The following is a 17,135-nucleotide window of genomic DNA, read 5'->3' on the forward strand; positions in this document are numbered from 1 at the left end:
GGCAGTGTCTGCCCTCATCAAAGATGGCGGCCGGAAGCGTTCCGGGCTATTAGGCTCCCACCCCTCGCTCCTTTCCGCGCTGTTGGGGTTAGCGGCCGACATGGCGGCGGCGGAGTTGGAGTACGAGTCTGTCCTCTGCGTGAAGCCCGATGTTAACGTCTATCGCATCCCGCCGCGCACTTCCAACCGCGGGTACAGGTGAGGGAGCGTGTGGCGCTCGAGGCTGGCTCGGCCCGGCACAGCTCCTACTGGGCCCGGGCCCGGGAAGGGGTGCCCTCGCCCCGAGCGGGGCCTTAGGAGGCTGTAGCCTGCGGCCGCAAGCAGCTCAGGCCTGTTCCCTGAGGGCTTAATCCCCACCGGCTGCAGCTCCGGGGCTTCCCTGGCTTGAGTCGCCTCTTGTGGGTGGTGTGTGCCTGAAAGCGGGAAGGCTTTGCTCCGTGCTGGGGAGGATGCTCTGTTAGTCATGTGCAGGAGGTGGGGGCTCCTGGGTGACTTGCTCTTCCAGGCAGAGCTGACCTCTGCTCCCAGTTTGCCCGGTTCCCTGGGACGCAGGTCTGATGTGGTTTAATGGCACGTTAAATTTGTCCCGTTGGCTTTGCAAGTAGCAGGGAGGAAGCCAGAAGGAGTTCAGCGTGATTCTTAGGAAGAGATTGCAGGACCAGGCGTTAGAAATGCCATCTTTCTCTTTAGCTGAGACCAGCAGAGTGTGAGTTTGTAAGCTGGAGACTTACAGACAGACTCTGTCTCCAGACAGACTGCCTGGAGAAGTGGGTTTGTCCTCTGAAGTACGGTCAGTGCTACTCACTGAACTTGGCAAACTCTAGCCACTGTGGATGCTGTGCCTGGTCATAGGTGTTGGTTTCCAGTTGCAGAATCCAGTGGGGGTGGGGGTGTTTCTTTTTTCCCTTTACAGCAGTCTGTAGCAAAGAGTTTGATGGGCTAGACAAGACAAGTGTGTGTATTATCTTTTAGCTAGTGTAAGCTAGCTGTCTCTAGGTCCAGAGGTACTTGATATTACTTTATATCAATGAGGTAGAATAATGGAGTGGCTTTTCAGCATCCTATTAATTAATTTTTGGGGTCTTCCTGATGCTCACAGTTGCTTTTGGGTTTACTGTTGCAGGTGAGTTTCTGGGTTTCAGTCTCCCCTTTTCTGCAAGCTTATAAAGGTAAAGACAAAGTTGTTCTCTGGACTGTATCTATTTCCCTTTATCCAGAGGAAACAGAGGCCAGTCAGAGCCATGTGTGTCGATTGGCAGTAACAGAGCGGAGCTGAGATCTCCTATATTGTCTGGGGAGAGAAGTGGAAGAAGGCAGGTGCACGTGTTGAAGGTTTGGGAACAACCTTTTGCTGAGGTGGTTGGGCAGAAGTGGAGGTGTTGATGAACAGTTGATGAACGGGTGTCAGTGAACAGTTGCTTTTCTTTTCAGAGCATCTGACTGGAAACTGGACCATCCAGACTGGACAGGGCGGCTTCGTGTCACCTCCAAAGGCAAAACCGCATACATAAAGCTGGAGGATAAGGTTTCAGGTAAGGGAAAGACAGTGGCTTGGCAAGACTGCAACTGTGATTGCTGCTTATGTGCTTCTAAGGCCGCTCAGAGATGCGCGGGGCAGATCGGGCCATGCAAGAGGTTGCTCTCTTTAACACGCAGTTCTTTGCCTACAGGGGAACTCTTTGCCCAGGCTCCTATAGATCAATACCCTGGCATTGCAGTGGAGACTGTGACAGATTCCAGTCGCTATTTTGTCATTCGAATTCAGGATGGGACTGGTGAGTTGAGGGCTTATGTACATGCCAGGTGACAGGAGTGGCGGAGACTTAGCCTGATGGAGCTGTGTGTATGCCAGATGGATTGAAATGGTGTTGGGAGTGCTGAAAAGGCTGGGTAGCGTGCCTGCAGGGGTATGAAGGCAAGGTTAACAAAGGAGGGTTCTCTACGTTGCACAGAGTCCAGGGGCTGGGAAGGACCCTTCAGTTTCTGAGAGTGCTGCATGGGAAGAAGGGTGCATCCTGAAGGCTAGGAACAATGAACTGCTGTGAGCTGCTGGTGTCCAGTTGCAGGTGTGTCAAAGGGAGGTAGCACAGAGTGGTTTAGGAGAAGCAGAAGGATTTTGGAGTGAATGAACACAAGGGCCCGTTTGCAGGGCGCTCCAATGACGACTCCTGTCTCCTTGCTAGGACGAAGTGCTTTTATAGGCATTGGCTTCACGGATCGTGGTGATGCCTTTGACTTCAACGTCTCTTTGCAGGATCACTTCAAGTGAGTTGTGCTTTTCTGGAATGCCGTTTTTCCTCTGGCCTGTAGAACATGGCGGGTGGTGGTGCATGTTCATTTAGCGCAGGCTTCCTTGGGATGGTTGTGGAACCTTGCTCTGGCTCCCTCAGGGAGAGTTGAGTGTGCTGCCAGCTGTCATGCAAGCTGAGAGTCCTGCAGGGTCAGATCTGTAAGTTTTAAGCTTAGGTCCTGTGATGCTACAGGTGCAGTGTTAGTCTCTTGGGTTTGTGGTGGTCCCAGCTTTTTGCTGTACTACACTGGGAGTAGGGAGGTAGCTGGTTTGACAAGGCAAGGTAGTTCTTTGGCAGGGTGGGGAGAGGAACCATGCATTTGTCTGAAACCCTGTTTCCCTTTGCCACAGGGTCTTATGCCTTCCTCTCTTCTTTTTAGGTGGGTGAAGCAGGAGACTGAGATCTCCAAGGAGTCCCAGGAAGCTGACACACGTCCCAAATTGGACTTAGGGTTTAAGGAAGGGCAGACCATAAAACTGAACATTGGGGTAAGCAGCCCAGTTTACCCTGCTTCTTTCTATGGATATGCCAATGGAGCCTCTTCCTCACTTGTCCTTTCTTTTTATACAGAACATGACGACAAAGAAAGGAGGAGCAGCCAAGCCCCGTGTGTCTGGATCAGGGGGCCTAAGCTTGCTGCCACCCCCACCGGGAGGCAAAATCGCAGTCCCTCCTATACCTCCCCCTTCTTCCACAGCCATTGCCAACCATGTCACACCACCACCCGTGCTGAAATCGAGTAACGTGGGTAGTGCAGGTAAACATTAGTGCAAACAGTCTGTCAGACGCTGGTGGGTGCACAGAGAAGACTGAGGCCTGCTTCAGGGGACTGATGTTCAATCTAGTGCCAACAGTGCCCTGTGATTGCTGTCTTTGACCTGAGGATCTTCCTGCTTATTTAATAATACCTGCTTGTTGTTCTTGCCAGGAGGACAATGTTGTAGCTCCTGTCCTTGCAAAGGAGAAACCAAGCAACTTGGTTAAAATGAGCCAGGGAGGTGTGTGTACGAAATATAAATAGTTGTATTTTTCTGAACTTGTATGTGCTTTAGGGACACTGGCGGAGCTGTGTAGGGTGTCCAGAAAAGTACTGCACAGTCACTCGCTTTCTGCAGAAAAATATATATAGACTTGTGATTGTTGTTGAAAGATGCAGGAAAAGCACTTCTTGAGTGGCTTTGAATAGGCAGAGAGGAAGCTTTAGTATGAGCAGCAAAGAGGTGCAAAGTATAGTAGAATTGTGAGTATAATGGGTTATTTTAAAAATAGTTATATAATTTTATATAATACGTATTATTTATATATAAAATTTCATATATGTATGAAGTTCAACAGAAATTTATGCATACACGTGTATGCATGCATGTGTACACACACACATATATATGTATGTGAAGTTCAACAAGGCCAAGTTTAACGTCCTGCACCTGCAGTGGGGCAATCACCAGTACCAATACAGACTGGGGGATGAATGCATTGAGAGCAGTCCTACAGTCAAGGACTTAAGGATACTGGTGGTTGAAAAATTGGACATGAGACAGCAATATGTGCTTGTAGCCCAGAAAGCCAACCACATCCTGGGCTGCATCAAAGGAAGCGTGGCCAGCAAGTTGAGGAAGGTGATTCTGCCCATCTCTGCTCTGGTGAGACCCCACCTGGAATATTGCACCCATCTCTGGGGTCCCCAGTCTAAGAAAGGCATGGACCTGTTATAGCGGGTCCAGAGGAGGGCCATAAAAGTGATGAGAGCTGGAACACTTCTCCTAAGAAGAAAGGCTGAGAGAGTTGAGGTTGTTCAGCTTGGAGGAGCGAAGGCTTAAGGGAGACCTTATTGCAGCCTTTCAGTATATAAAGGAGGCTTGTAAGTAAGACGGAGAAAGACTTTTTACTGAGGCCTGTAGTGAATAGGACAAGGGGCCATGGTTTTAAACTGAAAGATGATGGATTAGGATTGGATATAAGGAAGAAGTTCTTTACAATGAGGGCGATTAAATGCTGGAACAGGTGGTCCAGAGCAATAGTGGACGCCCCATTCCTGGAAGTGTTCAAGGCTGGACTGGACAGGGCTTTGAGCAACCTGACCTAATGAAAGGTGTCCCTGCCCATGGCAGTGTGGATGGATTAGATTATCTTTGAAGGCCCCTTCCAACTCAAACCATTCTGTGATTCTGTAACAAAGAGGTTGCTGCGAAATTGTGGATGCTGTACGCAGTTTTAGTGTGACCATACAGAGGTGTCTGCAGAGCTGATGGTACTCTTCTGAAGGCAGAGACTTTAGCAGTGCTGTACACAGATCAGGGTGAGGAGAAACCGCAAGCTTCTAAATAGGGCTGGGCTCCAGTGTGTGATTTGTACTGTTAAGGTGATGCCTGCTTGGCAACTGTTATGTTTGCTGAGATTGGCCTGAGTCTGAGCCTCATTTCTACTGTGAGAGGTAATATGTCACAAATCTGTCGTTTGGTATGCTAGGTGGAGACTGAATAGTTCTTGAAGACGATGTACCCCTGTAATAGGAGCTGGAGGCTCAGTGCACATTCAGTAAAAGGAGCTGCTGTTATAACAAAATCCTTAAAACATGTAACTTCCTTCTTCTGGAAGGAGAGATGGAGTCCCTTCAAAGATTCTCTGCCCCTGCATCCCACAGTTTGTGTAAGGTGATAGGTGGGGTTTTCTTTGTGATTAGCTTGACTTTTTTCTTTTTTTTTTTTTTTGCTTTTGCCTTAGATATTCTATTAGACCTGGATGCTCCTGCATCTGCATCCAAGGCACCAGCATCAGCTACCACAGACCTCTGGGGAGACTTCAGCACCGCGTCCAGGTAAACTGTGGTGAAGGGAACTGCACTCAAGAAGGGTAGTGTCCTGATGGGTGCTGGAAGAGCCGTAAGTTAAGAAGTCTTATTAGATCTGCTCTGTTGATTCTTCTTTCTTTATTTCAGTGCTGTTCCCAATCAGGCTCCTCAGCAGTCCAACTGGGTCCAGTTCTGAATGGCCGAAGCAGTGGAATGGGACAAACTGATGACCAAGAGGCTTTAGAGGCACCAAAGGGGATCAGAGGGGGCACAAATCTCTCTAGTCTTCAATCAAAAACAAATTGGGACAATCCTTCCTTTTTAAACCAGATCTTCACTTCAGTCAAAACTTAGTATTTTTCATCCTACAGTGAAGCCACTGAACCTAAAGAGAACATACTGACTCCTCCCAAGATGGGCAAGGAGGAGAGAGGTCGCCTCATCTCTTCCACCTACTTGGCCATTACGTGGTACATCCTAGCTCTTTTTCCCTGTCTTTCTCTACAGGGAAAACAGGAATCCTGAAGAAGGTGGGTACAGGAGGAGGCTGGGTAGGTGCCTCTGGGTTCCTTGTCCTTTAAATTTTCTCTGGTTAGGCTGTTGCTTTTTGTGACTGCTTTCCATAGTGACTCAAGTCTCTGCAGCTTGCCCTGCAGTTCTGAGGGCAGCTGCATTTGGCTTGCAGCTTGTAAATGGAAGCTGTAAGGAGCTAGGTCTTCTCTCAACACAAAACTCTCTTTGATTAATAATGTCTGTGATGAGGAGTGAATCTCCCCGTGCACACACTACTCTTCTTTGGTGCAATTCTTGATAGTGCTGGATGTTCCCGTGCTCTTGTGGGAGGAGTCAGGCAAGTCCTTGAGTACTTGAGTGACCTGCTGTCACTGTGTTTTAGCACCGGGTGGGTACCCCATCTTAAGGCCCCTTGTTTGGCTTGCAGGTTCACTGGAGGAACTTCTCTTATTTTCACTTCTTTCTCCCTCCTGCCCCATGCAAAAGCCTCAGTGTCATTGAGCTGTTTTAACTGGAAATAGCTTAAAAAAAAAAAAGCGCGCCTGTTTTTTATAATTTGGTAGTTACTTGCACTAGATGACAACCAGGTAATCCCACTACTCAGCATTTCATGTTCCTGCGTCACTATCCTGAGCCCTGGCCTTGCGTTGTGACTTGGCACTGTACTGCATATCCATGCCACAGTAAGAACTATGGTGGTGGGACAGTGGATTATTCTCTGGCAAAGGGACAGTGTCCTTCCCCTTTTCAGCTCACACTTAGCATTTGGGCAAGAAATATACGGTAGGCTCAGTATTGAACTGTGGCAGTGAAGTTCTCCCACCTGTGTTCCTTCTGGTGGCTTTTCTTCTGAGGTTAACTTTCTAGGGGTGTGAGCTGATTATTGTAACTTGGATGTGTTTTTATTTTTAATGTGCCCCAACCCCCCTCTGTTTCCTGTGTGGTTTAGGGAGTTAGAAAGGGGTAGAAGGACTTTACTGTCTGCTGCTCTCTTCTGGAGAGTTTCCTAAGGCCCTTTGATCTGGACGCTATTCCATCTTCAGCAGCCGTGTATGTAATCTAGGGTGTAAATCTGCTGATTACTCTGAGCAAAGCCTGTGGGCAGGCTGGAAACCTCACAGTGCTAGCTACCCTCTGTGCTAGCCGATAAGCCAAAACACTAGCTGGGAAGGTGGTCTCAGTGACTCTTCTATAGCTGTACCCAGTTACTAGAACACTAGGATTTTGGTACTTCACTGGAAGGCTTCTTCCTGTTTGAACACTCTACCAGCAGCAACACTTTTGTAACTGGGATATGCTCTGCTACCATGCTTGTGCAAGTAAATTTTTCCCTTCAGGCAAAGATTGCTTGGTGAGGCTTTTAAAAGAGAGTAGCTAGTTGTATGCACCTTGCACTTGCAAAGGTCTCTTGTCTTTTTTGTCGTCTTACTACAGTGAGGGCATTTTGGAGACAAAGTTTCGCTTATACCAATCCCTCGGGGAAGTAAAATTCTTCAAAATAGCTCTGAAGCTGCTGCATTTCCACTTACGAAGAGGGGACCAGACTGCTCTTGGACGTATTTTAAGTAGTTATTTAATCCTGATCCTCTGGCTTTCTTGGTGTTCCCCCTGCTACCCCTCTCCCAACTCCATCGTCACTCCTGCAGTCTCATTGTACTTAAACTTCCTGCCTCCTCTGAATTTGTGGGTGGCTATACATGAACTCTGCTGGTTGTTTCCTTTTTCTTTTTTTGCTCAAATCATTGTGAGGTCCTGTCATTTCAACTATGTATCAGTTCCCCAAACCAAGGAAGTTCATGACACCGATTAACAACTAACTAGGAGCCTCTTCTGTATTGTCTTAGTTAGTGTTCTGGAGATAATATATTATGTATTTGAAAAGCTGAAGAAGAAAAAATTAAAGATATATGTATATAAAGCATAAGATGTACTGGTGCAAATGGTAATTAAACAAGTAATATTGGGGAAAAGAATGTCATGAGTCTTCTAAGTTGTCAAAATGTTGTTGCCTTGGAAGCCCTGCAGATGGATGGTCTTTATGTCGCCAGCAAGATCCTAGTAGCCTGCTTATCCTTCTGCAAATGTGCAATGACCTGCAGACTGGACAAGAGCAACTTAATGAGTGAACGGGTTCAGGCTCTGTCTGAGCGAAGGAGTATGGAAGGGGGACACAAAATGACCTATGTCTGGCCCAAATGGGGTTTAAAAAAACCAAAACCAAACAACAACAGCAGCAAAAAAACCCACCACCCACAAAAAAACCTCCAAAACAAACTACAACCGAAAAAAAACCAAAACACCCAACCAAACCTCCAAGCCCGCAACATGGAAACAGGCCTGACTGTAGTGGTGTGTGTGATGCTTGATAAGAATGCAGATAACACTAATAAGCGAGAAAACTTAGCTGCCCTGCCATTAAGCATTTCAGACATTACAGGCTTCTACACCCTGCAGCTGTTTTCCAAGTGTGGCAAGAATCAATTCTGAAATGGGAAGCAGTCGGCTGAGCGCAGAGGTGAGGAGGTGAGCTGAGTTGGCCCGTTGTCAGGGAGCAGCAAGGGCAGGCTGCTGTGAAAGGGAGAGCAAGCTGGAAGCTGAGTCACAGCAAGGCGGGCAGGGGCAGTGGCCTCACCAACAAAGGAACAGTCCCACGGTACCTAAGCAGGAGGATCTGAGCAGGTCAGGAGGAGGATTTAGATCAGCCGGGTACGTGGCCAGGCATGGGCATGGCTGCACTAGCTCAGGCAGGGATCAAGGCTGAGAACCTTGGCGAAGGTAAGCTTGCAGGCAAACCTTGCTGAGGTTTCTCAAAGCCAGACACCCTTACTATTTAACCTGTACCTGAGTCCAGGCAGCCACTCCCCCAGAAGATGGAGAATATGCACAAGGCCCTAACAAGCTTTTATCAAGCCTGCTCAGAGCCATATCTTCTTGCACAGTCACACTCTCGGTGTTCCTTTGCCAGGCGGCGAAGCTCTACATATGGTTTTGTTGAAGTCTTGTGGCCTGGATAAAGATGAGAAGTCCTAACCCTTTAAGTCAGCTGTAAGGATAAGACCAGTAAATGCTTGGTGTCACTGTCAAATATTCTAGTACCTGTGGTGGCCAAAAAAACCCCAACTTTTTTTCGGATCTAGAAGCAAAGTTGGTACCCTATTTTGGTAAATATGGCGGTAAACATTTTGGTAAGTAGGGTGGATGTATTTCATAGGTCCTGGCCAAGCAGAGGTGAAGGGTCTTGTCCATGAGCTATGGTGAAGCTTCTCTGACTTTTCAGTAGGTACTTGTAGCAAAAAGGGTTGAATAGCCTAAGAGGGTATTTTTCGAGTAGGAAGATTTTCAGGTGAGGTGTACCTAGGGGAGGTGCTGGCATATGCTCCTGTTTGTGCGTAGAAGACTGGGAAACAGTTCATCAGAGAGAGCTTAGTCCTCCCTGGATATCTTCGTGGTCCCCGTGTTTTTCCTCACAGTAAGGCCTACTAAAGCACAACATCTTGATGCGTCTTGTGTAAGTCCTCTCCCCTTTTTCCTTGGTGCCCATCAGGAACAATCTTTCCATCCCCAGTGGGAGAAGTTGGCTGTGACAGTAAGTTACTGGTGAAATGACTTGCCCTGTGACTGAACCAGCTGAATCCTCCCACCTCTTCCTGCACTTTCTGTTGCCCGTGGTTTCTTCTAGTGTAGCACAAGCCAGGCTACTTGAAGCTAGCTGCCTTGAGACCTATAGTCTGATGTTGCAGACAACAGCGTTCTCTAGGTAAAGGATTAATGCCAGGTCTTTAATGTGAATCAGTACATCAAACTGAGCAATATCTCCTGAACGTTTATTATGTTCCATATAATAGATCAGCTGGTTTCCTTAGGCGACTGGGAAGAGCTGCCCTCAGTCTGAGAGGGACAATGGTCAAAGAGGAAGAAAAATTTATGCCAAATGGGACACAGACTGTAGCACATACAAAGAATCAAGAGACAAGTGTCAAAGGGAGGATCCCTGTTTTGTCTGGTTATTGGTTGTCATTTCTTTTGCAAGAGCCATAGTTGAGGTGGGATGTGAGCATTTACTCCTCTTCCCCCATTAATTCTGGTCTACGTTCTGTGACTTCAAGCTCCTGTTTCACAGACATGGAGTAATTGTTCCTTTTACAGCCACACAATATGGATTGCAGGCACAAACCAGCTAGCTTTAACAAAGCCTTGGTGCTGCGTGTGGACTCCTGAAGAAATGGAGAGGAAGAGATGTCCACTGGAGGAAATCAATCAAAATAAAAATCGAACAAGAAACCAAAAAAAAAAACCAAATAAAAATCAAACAAGGAACCAAACCCCCTGGAGTCTTCCTGAGCTTTGGTAATGAGGGAACGGGATCTGAACCTGAACTCATCCTGTTAAATCAGCACAAACCTACAAAGCTGTAGGAGGGAGCACAGCTGGGCTGTTAATGCATAAAACCAGAGCACTGCGGCTTATGTAGTTAATACACATTGTAATGCCTCAAGGTTTAGGCAATCCATTGAGTGCTCATTACGTTATGTGACCAATAGATTCTCAGTCTAGAGTCTGTTTCAGGTCTCTTTCTTCCAAGTTAATAGCTTTGGCCATGCTAATAGTCAGGAAAATCACGTAGTACCCTTCTAGTTTGATAGCTTAATGTTGCCATTAGCTGCCATTAGTTATAGCTGTGTGTCTTCATCCGGAGTTGGGGCTCTAACAGACGTTCTTTGAAGCTGCCTCTGAGCATGGGAGGATCAGTCAGCAGCAGTTGGTGCCTGTAGCGGCTCTTGACCAGAGCCATGTTCTGCCAGCTGGAGCTGTTGGAAGCCTGTGGTGAGCTTCTTTCATCACTTGTGTTTGGGGCAGGACAGCCAGGTAACTTGCAATAGCCTGCTTTCCCTTTTCTTTCCCAGGTGTTGTAGGATGGCAGCTCCTGCGTGTTGGGGCAGAGGCAGCTGGCTTGCTTAGGAGACCAGCTTTTTAATGCTTGAAGCAGTCTGCAGAGACATTCCCTGAAGGTGGGTGCTGCCCCCAGCTTACAGCCTTTGTGTCGAGTCTTGTGCTTTAGGGATGTAAAGAGACTCGTCTGCCCTTCCTGTCTGCAAGCCTGGATGGGTTGGTGATACCTGCGACCAGGGCTTCCAAGTTCAGTCTCACTCATGACCATGTACTGTCACCTGCTGCTGAATCCCCTTGTTGCAGGGCATCTGGCAATCCATGGGCTCAGCCAGCATCTCCAGGGCCCCCAGCAGCTGGGAGAGGGTGATGCAGGCAAACATACCTGGGACCTGGCTAGCACTAGTGAAGTGAAAGGTTGGACCAAATGATTCCTGAGGTCCCTTCCAACCCGGTATTCTATGAATTGCTCTCCGAAAAGAAATCGCATCTGGCGTCTGTCAGCAAGAGCATGCTGGCTCCTGGATTGGCTGCTTGCAGTGACCTCCCCTGGGCAGGGGATGTGGGCAAGGGCTGTACCTGGGTATAGAACAAGCCACAAAGCAGAACTGCAGCATCCAAAAGTGTCCCTGGCAGTATCTGAGGTGGAGGGGAAAGCAAAGGGTGTCTGGACCTTGGCAACTAGGAGGCACAAAGGAGAAGGAGGTAGGCATCCATAAGATGACAGAACAAGGACTTTGGTGGGTCTGGTTTAAAATGCAACAGGACAGCTTTGGGTGACAGCAGAGTTTCTATTGGCTTTTATTGAACTCCTCCCTCAGTCCAATGGAAGCTCTGCCTTCATGTCCACCAGTATCATAACTTGTAATTCAAATGCTTTCCTGAATGATTTAAAACTGACCCCTGGTCAAGTTTACAGAAGCATGGCTTGAAGATTTTTTTTTTTTTTTCTTCTCTCTTGAGAGTTTGACAGTAATGGAACTGATGCTTCCAAATGCAGACATGTTCTGCTATCCTAATGCCCTCTGTGCTTCAGTGCCCTCATGCACAGTGTAGGGCAGGGCTTGGAATTGAGAAGTCCCAGTTTTGCGGTCTGCCAGTGCGTATACATGTGTGTACGTGTGCTGTCTTTAAAGTTTGGCCCATAGGAGCTGAATTCCTCCTTGTCTTTTTTGAAGTCTAAGCACTTGTCTGTGAGCTTAGGGTGTTAAGCAAACTTCAAAGATGTGTGGAAATGCTACATCAGCAGTGCTACACAAACCATTGCTTTGGTTTGCTGACAGGGACAAGGAACTGTATTCCAGTGAGCAGCAGTGCCAAGAGGAGAGGGGTAGGAGTGGATTTTCTCAGGAGAATATGTGCTAAGGGGCTATAAATGTGGCAGCATAGGCTGCATGTCTGGCCCAGAGTTAGGGGCTGCTGTCACTAGTACCTAAAGCTGAAGTCAATACCATGCTTGGAAGTGACTGCTCCATACTTTTTGGGTAGAAAACCAGGAAAAGTCCTTAAGCAATGTATTCCATACAGAAATAGGATTCCTGTAAGAAGAGAACCTGAGTAATCCGGTCTAGCTTCAGAAGCAGCCCTGCTTTGAGCAAGGGTTGAATGAGATACCTCTAGCCTGAACTACTTCCTAGCTCAACTTTTGTGCTCGACTGTGGTGAGGTGGGCCCTCCAGTGGGCCAGCGGTGTCTGGTGAGACATCTGACACAGTGGGGTTTGGTAGGTGGTGGGGATTGCTGAGGTCTGACTGTGATTCTTCAACTCAGGAAGTGCAGAGGCTGTGCGATGGCCAGCGTGGCATGCTGTGCCTGCCCACTCTTAAAATGCTAAACACGCAAATAAACGTGAACTGGAGGCAGAGTCTAAGAGATGTGGGCCACGGTGCTGTAGGCTAGTGTGAGTCAGCACGGAGCACTTTGTCCCCTGCGTCGGTCCCAGACGGCCGGTCTGGGGCCTGCAGGATGTCAGCAGCAGGGGCCCTTCACTCTCTGCATCAATGCCGCCTCCCTGCTGGAGGCCAGCACCCGGGAGCGCAGTTTGCCTGCCCTTCACTTTACTGTGCCCATGCTGACTTCGGTGTCCCAGTGTGGTAAGAGTGGCTGATGCGGGCACCTGGAGAGGAACAAAGTGCCCTTCCCCATCTGACCATGTTGACATCTGTGTCGTGAGGAGGCTCCTGCATGCAATTCAACCCCAAAGCTAGAGCCCGCACTGCTTGGCATTAAAACTTCCCCAGTGTATTTCAGTGACAAAGTGCCCGGAATAGTCTGGCTGAAGTGACTGTACTCCTAGGGTTTAATTCAGCTTTTTACAGTTGTTTCTAGATGGCCTTTGCCTTGTCCCGTCCTGACTGGCCGTTTGGATGGCTGTGCTGCTCTGGAGGCAGGCGGTGTGCCTTGCCCCGCTGCCAGCCTGTGACAGCATAGCACACGATGGGCACTGAAGCTCCCGTTACCTGAAATAAAAGCTCTCGAAACCAAAAGTAGTTTAGAGAGGAGATATTGCTTTATCCGACATCGGGTGCTAGGGGGAAAACCCACAAATCTAGCACGCCTTACCGGGGACATTCACCCATTATTTATACACAGAAGATGCTCATAATTCCACCTACCTAATACATAACTCCACCTGGGCTTACATATTCATTAGGATGACCAAATAGCATTTTTGCACATGCATATTAAATTTTGCAGCGTCAGCAAGACACTTCTGCGCAGGCGTGAGTTCCTCAGTGGTCGTTTGGGTGGGGATACCCTTCCTCACATTATCCTTTTAAGGTATTGAGTCGTCTCAGGACAGTAAAAGTTTACTGTAAGTTGGCCAACTTCTTGATGATGATAAGGATGTTCCTTGAAGTAGCCACAGCTCTGTCCTAATTGGTATAGGAGCACATACTTGATGCATAAAAGAACCTTGAAGTGATTAACTACTTGTTATCCCATCCTTGGTGATTAGCTACTTCTGGCTGTCTCCTCATTATCACTCTTTGTAACATCAGCTCAGTGACTAACTCTTTTCTCACACAGTAAAGAAGGTCGGTAATTATCTATTTTCTCACACAGTAAGAAGGTTAGTAGGAAACAACAACATTTTAGTTAGCATATTGTTGTAAACAAAGCAGAGGCCTGTGTCTTGCCCTGCTGCCGGCCTGTGAAAGCATAGCACACAACGGGCACTGAGGCTCCAAGGGCACTGAGGCTCCAAATGGCATGCGGGGCCTTTTTGGCTACTGAGTGCTGGCAGGGCGCAGGGTAAGGGTCAGCGTAGGCCATTTACAAGCTTCCTGATAAATCTGCCCCTGAGACCAGGAGGTGAGGGAGGGTGAGGGAGCCAGGCGATGCCAGTGATGCAGGGATGGGGAGGTTTGAGCTGCTGTTCCAGTGCCACCTGGTGCGACAGCCTAATCAGTGCAGCCCTCCCCAAAACCTCCCTCTAAGAAGGCTTTACTGCGTGTGCATGGAGAGCGTGTGGGGATGTGGAGGGAAATGACTTGAGATCAAATGAGAGTGCCCTAAAGGTACAGTATGGATCTGGGCGACCTTACCTGATAGCCCGCCTGCTTGCTTGGTGACTGTGGTTGTTTTCCGTTTTTGTGCTTTTTGAGTGCACTTCCCCCACTCCCCCTTCAAAAGAGGGAGATGAGGTGTGGTCACCTCACTGGGTAGAGGTGTAGACAAACTGAATTCAAGGCTGTTGAGATCTGTGCAATCCTTGGACAGAACTGACAATGAAGCATGAAGGGTTACCTCCGTGGGAAGGTGTTACATGGCCACAACTTGTTCATGCAAATCCCATGTGCCCACTCTAAGAAGCTAAACTTCACAGCCCTGCCTCTGAAACAGGCCACTGGGTCTGACCGAGACTTGGCTCTTGCCCAGGTTTGGAGTCAGATGTGCAGCTGTGGCAAGCAACTTCAGTGTCTGGATCTGATCTCCAATAATTGAGACTTGTGGCCCTGAGACTCCTCAGATCCAAAAGAGGAAAGGAGTGAAGGTGTGATGTTCTCAGTAATGGTATAAAACAAAGCTGTGAGATAATATGTCTGAATGTGTCTTCTGTTGGCTTTGGCTGGATAATATGTTAATTCTCTTCTGAAGAAACAATCCCGGGTTAATGGGGATTCTAAAGAGGCGGGTTGGGGCTTCTTGTCTGAAGGTTCCCTGGATACTGTTCTTCCTTCTCTTATTCCTTCCCTTATACCTGAGGGATTTGGGGAGGCTGTCATCAGAGGCAAGCATATGATTTTCCCTTTCTGAAGATGAGTTTGATCTCTGTCAGCTCAGATAGCTTTGGGACATGGTGCGTTCTGCTTGAAACCCTCATCTCTTCCTAAAACTTATCAGAGATGGGGGGGAGGAATGCACAAACTCTTTTGGCAGGGAACATCTTTTCTCATCTCTCTTACTTTTCTTTCCTTCCACCATGTTCTGCATGGTACTGTAACCATAGCATTTTGGGGAGCCGCTGGGCTCTGTCAAAATGCTAGAGTGTCACTCTTGGTGCTTTTGTTCAGGACATGAAGTGTTGCTGCTGACTCAGGTGTGCCTGTGGTGATGTGCTGCCACCTGCCAGAAATTAGTGTAGCTTTGCAGTGCTACCTCCTGTTTTATCCCTCCCACTCTTGGCTCTCATCTCCTTTTCTCACTCTCAGTTCAGTTCTTCTCTGTTTCCCCTTCACCCCTGGATGCTCAAATGTGCTTTTCTCTGAGCTTTCACAGCTCCAGGTAACCCATGTATTCTTAGGTCTCCTAGTAGATCTGTATGGCACCCTAGTTCACCTTCTGTCATCAGCAAGCGTGACGGTCTTCCAGAAGAGAGCTCTTCTCCCTGCAACTCTGGCCAGTGTAGTCAGCCATGAGTGAGAAGGGTACGGGATGCTTTTCTCTCATGTCCCAGCAGGCTGCAGTGCTCTCACGCTGTCCCCTAGAGCTGGGGGAACTCAGCTCCTGCAGCAAGAACTGCAGCATCCTGCCCTTCCCTTCCCTAGCCAGTTCCTTACAGTAGGGTACACGGTGTGTTCACTTGTTGCTAGATCTCCTCTAATCAGCCAAATCCCTCAGGAGCTCTCAAGGAGCTCTTGCTGCCTGAATCACTTTGATTAGATATCTGCCATCCCTTACTAATTGCTCAGTGTCGGGCCTTGGGGCCCCATTCTCCATTCTTCAGTGTCTTATGCTCTTCCCTTGGCTGCAAGGGCTCTGGTCTCCCTTTATTACCTCCATGGCCTTAATCCCTAGGAGAGGAGCAAGGTGGTGTGGAGAGGGAAAACCAAAAGGGTGGCATGCGTTCACTTCTGATGCTCTTCTCACCCAGGTGGCAGGGGCAAAAAGCCAGTATTGGATTTAGGCTGTCTTTGTCTGAGTGACCTGGAAGACTGTGGCTAGGTAGAGATGCCATAAGAGCAGATGATGGCAGGACTGTCCTATCAGCAGGCAGCTAGAGTTCAAGTAAGATCAGAGCAGAAAGGACTGGGCTTGGGCTGTGCTTGAATAAGGTCTTGCGGGAAGAGGTCTTGTGCTATCAGTGCTCCTTTCAAGAAACTGAACAAAACCACAATTAGGCTGAGGGATGATAAATAGTTACATGAATGAGAGTAAACGGAGAGAATACAGTTTGGCTAGAGACATTTCCCCCCCACGCCTCATTTCTGTCTCTCTGCCTTTCTTGCCCTCTGCTTTGTTTCCAGAATTCAGCAAGCTGCCTTCCCTGTGTCTGTGCTCAGGGGGAGACCCCACAACTGGCAGAACAGTAGAGGCGTTCTCCCAGGAAAACTGCTCTTGTACCAAAGGTTGCCCCGGCGGCAGTCCAGCTGGCTGGGGGAGCTGACGCCTGCTCAAAGGGTGAGCGCTACATCAGCAACAACCTTCATGATGCTGGCTACAGAACCTCAAGCTGCGCTCTTAGCACCTCACTGTCTCCTGACCAACCTCCGCCTGATAGATGCTTTGGACGAATAATCTAAGAAAGACCATACTGATGTCAGTGCCTAAAGAATAAAACCAGGGCAAGCATACAAGATGTTTTCCTTTAGTGCTTTGCCCCATTCCAAATGTTATCTGAATAGGAACTTGCTGAGTAGGGTATGGTTACTTTCCTAACATGAGTTGCTTTGTTACCCGTTTCCCTAAAAAGCTACTCAGTCTCATCCTTTTGCAGTTCTTTGCAACTGGCTCTTGAATAACTGCCCTGAATAACTTTGTATCTTTGTCACATTTTTGTCATATTATTCCTCTTTGCCATGTTGTTTAAGGAAATGTTAGTGCGTGTCCTATTATGGAACTGGTAGAGTTCTGTAGGTGCTCTTCCTCCACTGAGGGAACTGACCGTTCATTTCCAAGCACCTTTCCTATCTGCTTACCATGAAAAGATCTGCGTTCTTATCCCATGGCTGCCCACTTTCCTTAAAAGTGTTTGCTGAGGAGCTTCCTAGGTAGCTAGATTATTCTAATGCATATGATTACTGACCCCTTCAAAGAACTACAAGAGGCAGGATTTCCTTACAAGAATTATACTGACCCTTCCCAAGTACAACATACTTATACATGTGTCCATTAATTATATTCTTGGCCGTTACAGATGTCAAACCTTTAACTTCTTAAATCACCCTAGACTTCTCCCCTCCCTCCTCTTTGCTGTCTTCCTTGCCACCC

General features: G+C 48.0%; 2 protein-coding genes across 2 annotated transcripts in view; both read left to right on the forward strand.

Annotated features, from left to right (window-relative positions):
* NECAP1 (NECAP endocytosis associated 1) lies at positions 1-7,568 on the forward strand. The gene is made up of 8 exons (XM_054189075.1): positions 1-198; positions 1,432-1,532; positions 1,671-1,775; positions 2,184-2,265; positions 2,671-2,779; positions 2,862-3,048; positions 5,016-5,109; positions 5,230-7,568. Exons 1-8 carry the CDS (start codon positions 101-103, stop codon positions 5,276-5,278), a joined length of 825 nt encoding a protein of 274 aa, XP_054045050.1. The 5' UTR covers positions 1-100; the 3' UTR covers positions 5,279-7,568.
* The window catches only part of LOC128904555 (C-type lectin domain family 4 member D-like), a 23,453-nt gene continuing 11,845 nt past the window's right edge, over positions 5,528-17,135 (forward strand). The window contains exon 1 of the mRNA XM_054189081.1: positions 5,528-5,612. The gene's annotated coding sequence lies outside the window, so the exon portion shown is untranslated. The remainder of the gene's footprint in view (positions 5,613-17,135) is intronic.

The sequence above is a fragment of the Rissa tridactyla genome, chromosome 1, assembly GCF_028500815.1.
Source record: "Rissa tridactyla isolate bRisTri1 chromosome 1, bRisTri1.patW.cur.20221130, whole genome shotgun sequence".
Classification (NCBI taxonomy): domain Eukaryota; kingdom Metazoa; phylum Chordata; class Aves; order Charadriiformes; family Laridae; genus Rissa; species Rissa tridactyla.

Coding starts and splice junctions, on each gene's coding strand:
- NECAP1 (XM_054189075.1), top strand. CDS start 101: ATGGCGGCGGCGGAGTTGGAGTACGAGTCTGTCCTCTGCGTGAAGCCC. Junction 2,780..2,861: donor CCATAAAACTGAACATTGGG/GTAAGCAGCCCA, acceptor CTTTTTATACAG/AACATGACGACAAAGAAAGG. Junction 5,110..5,229: donor GACTTCAGCACCGCGTCCAG/GTAAACTGTGGT, acceptor TCTTTATTTCAG/TGCTGTTCCCAATCAGGCTC.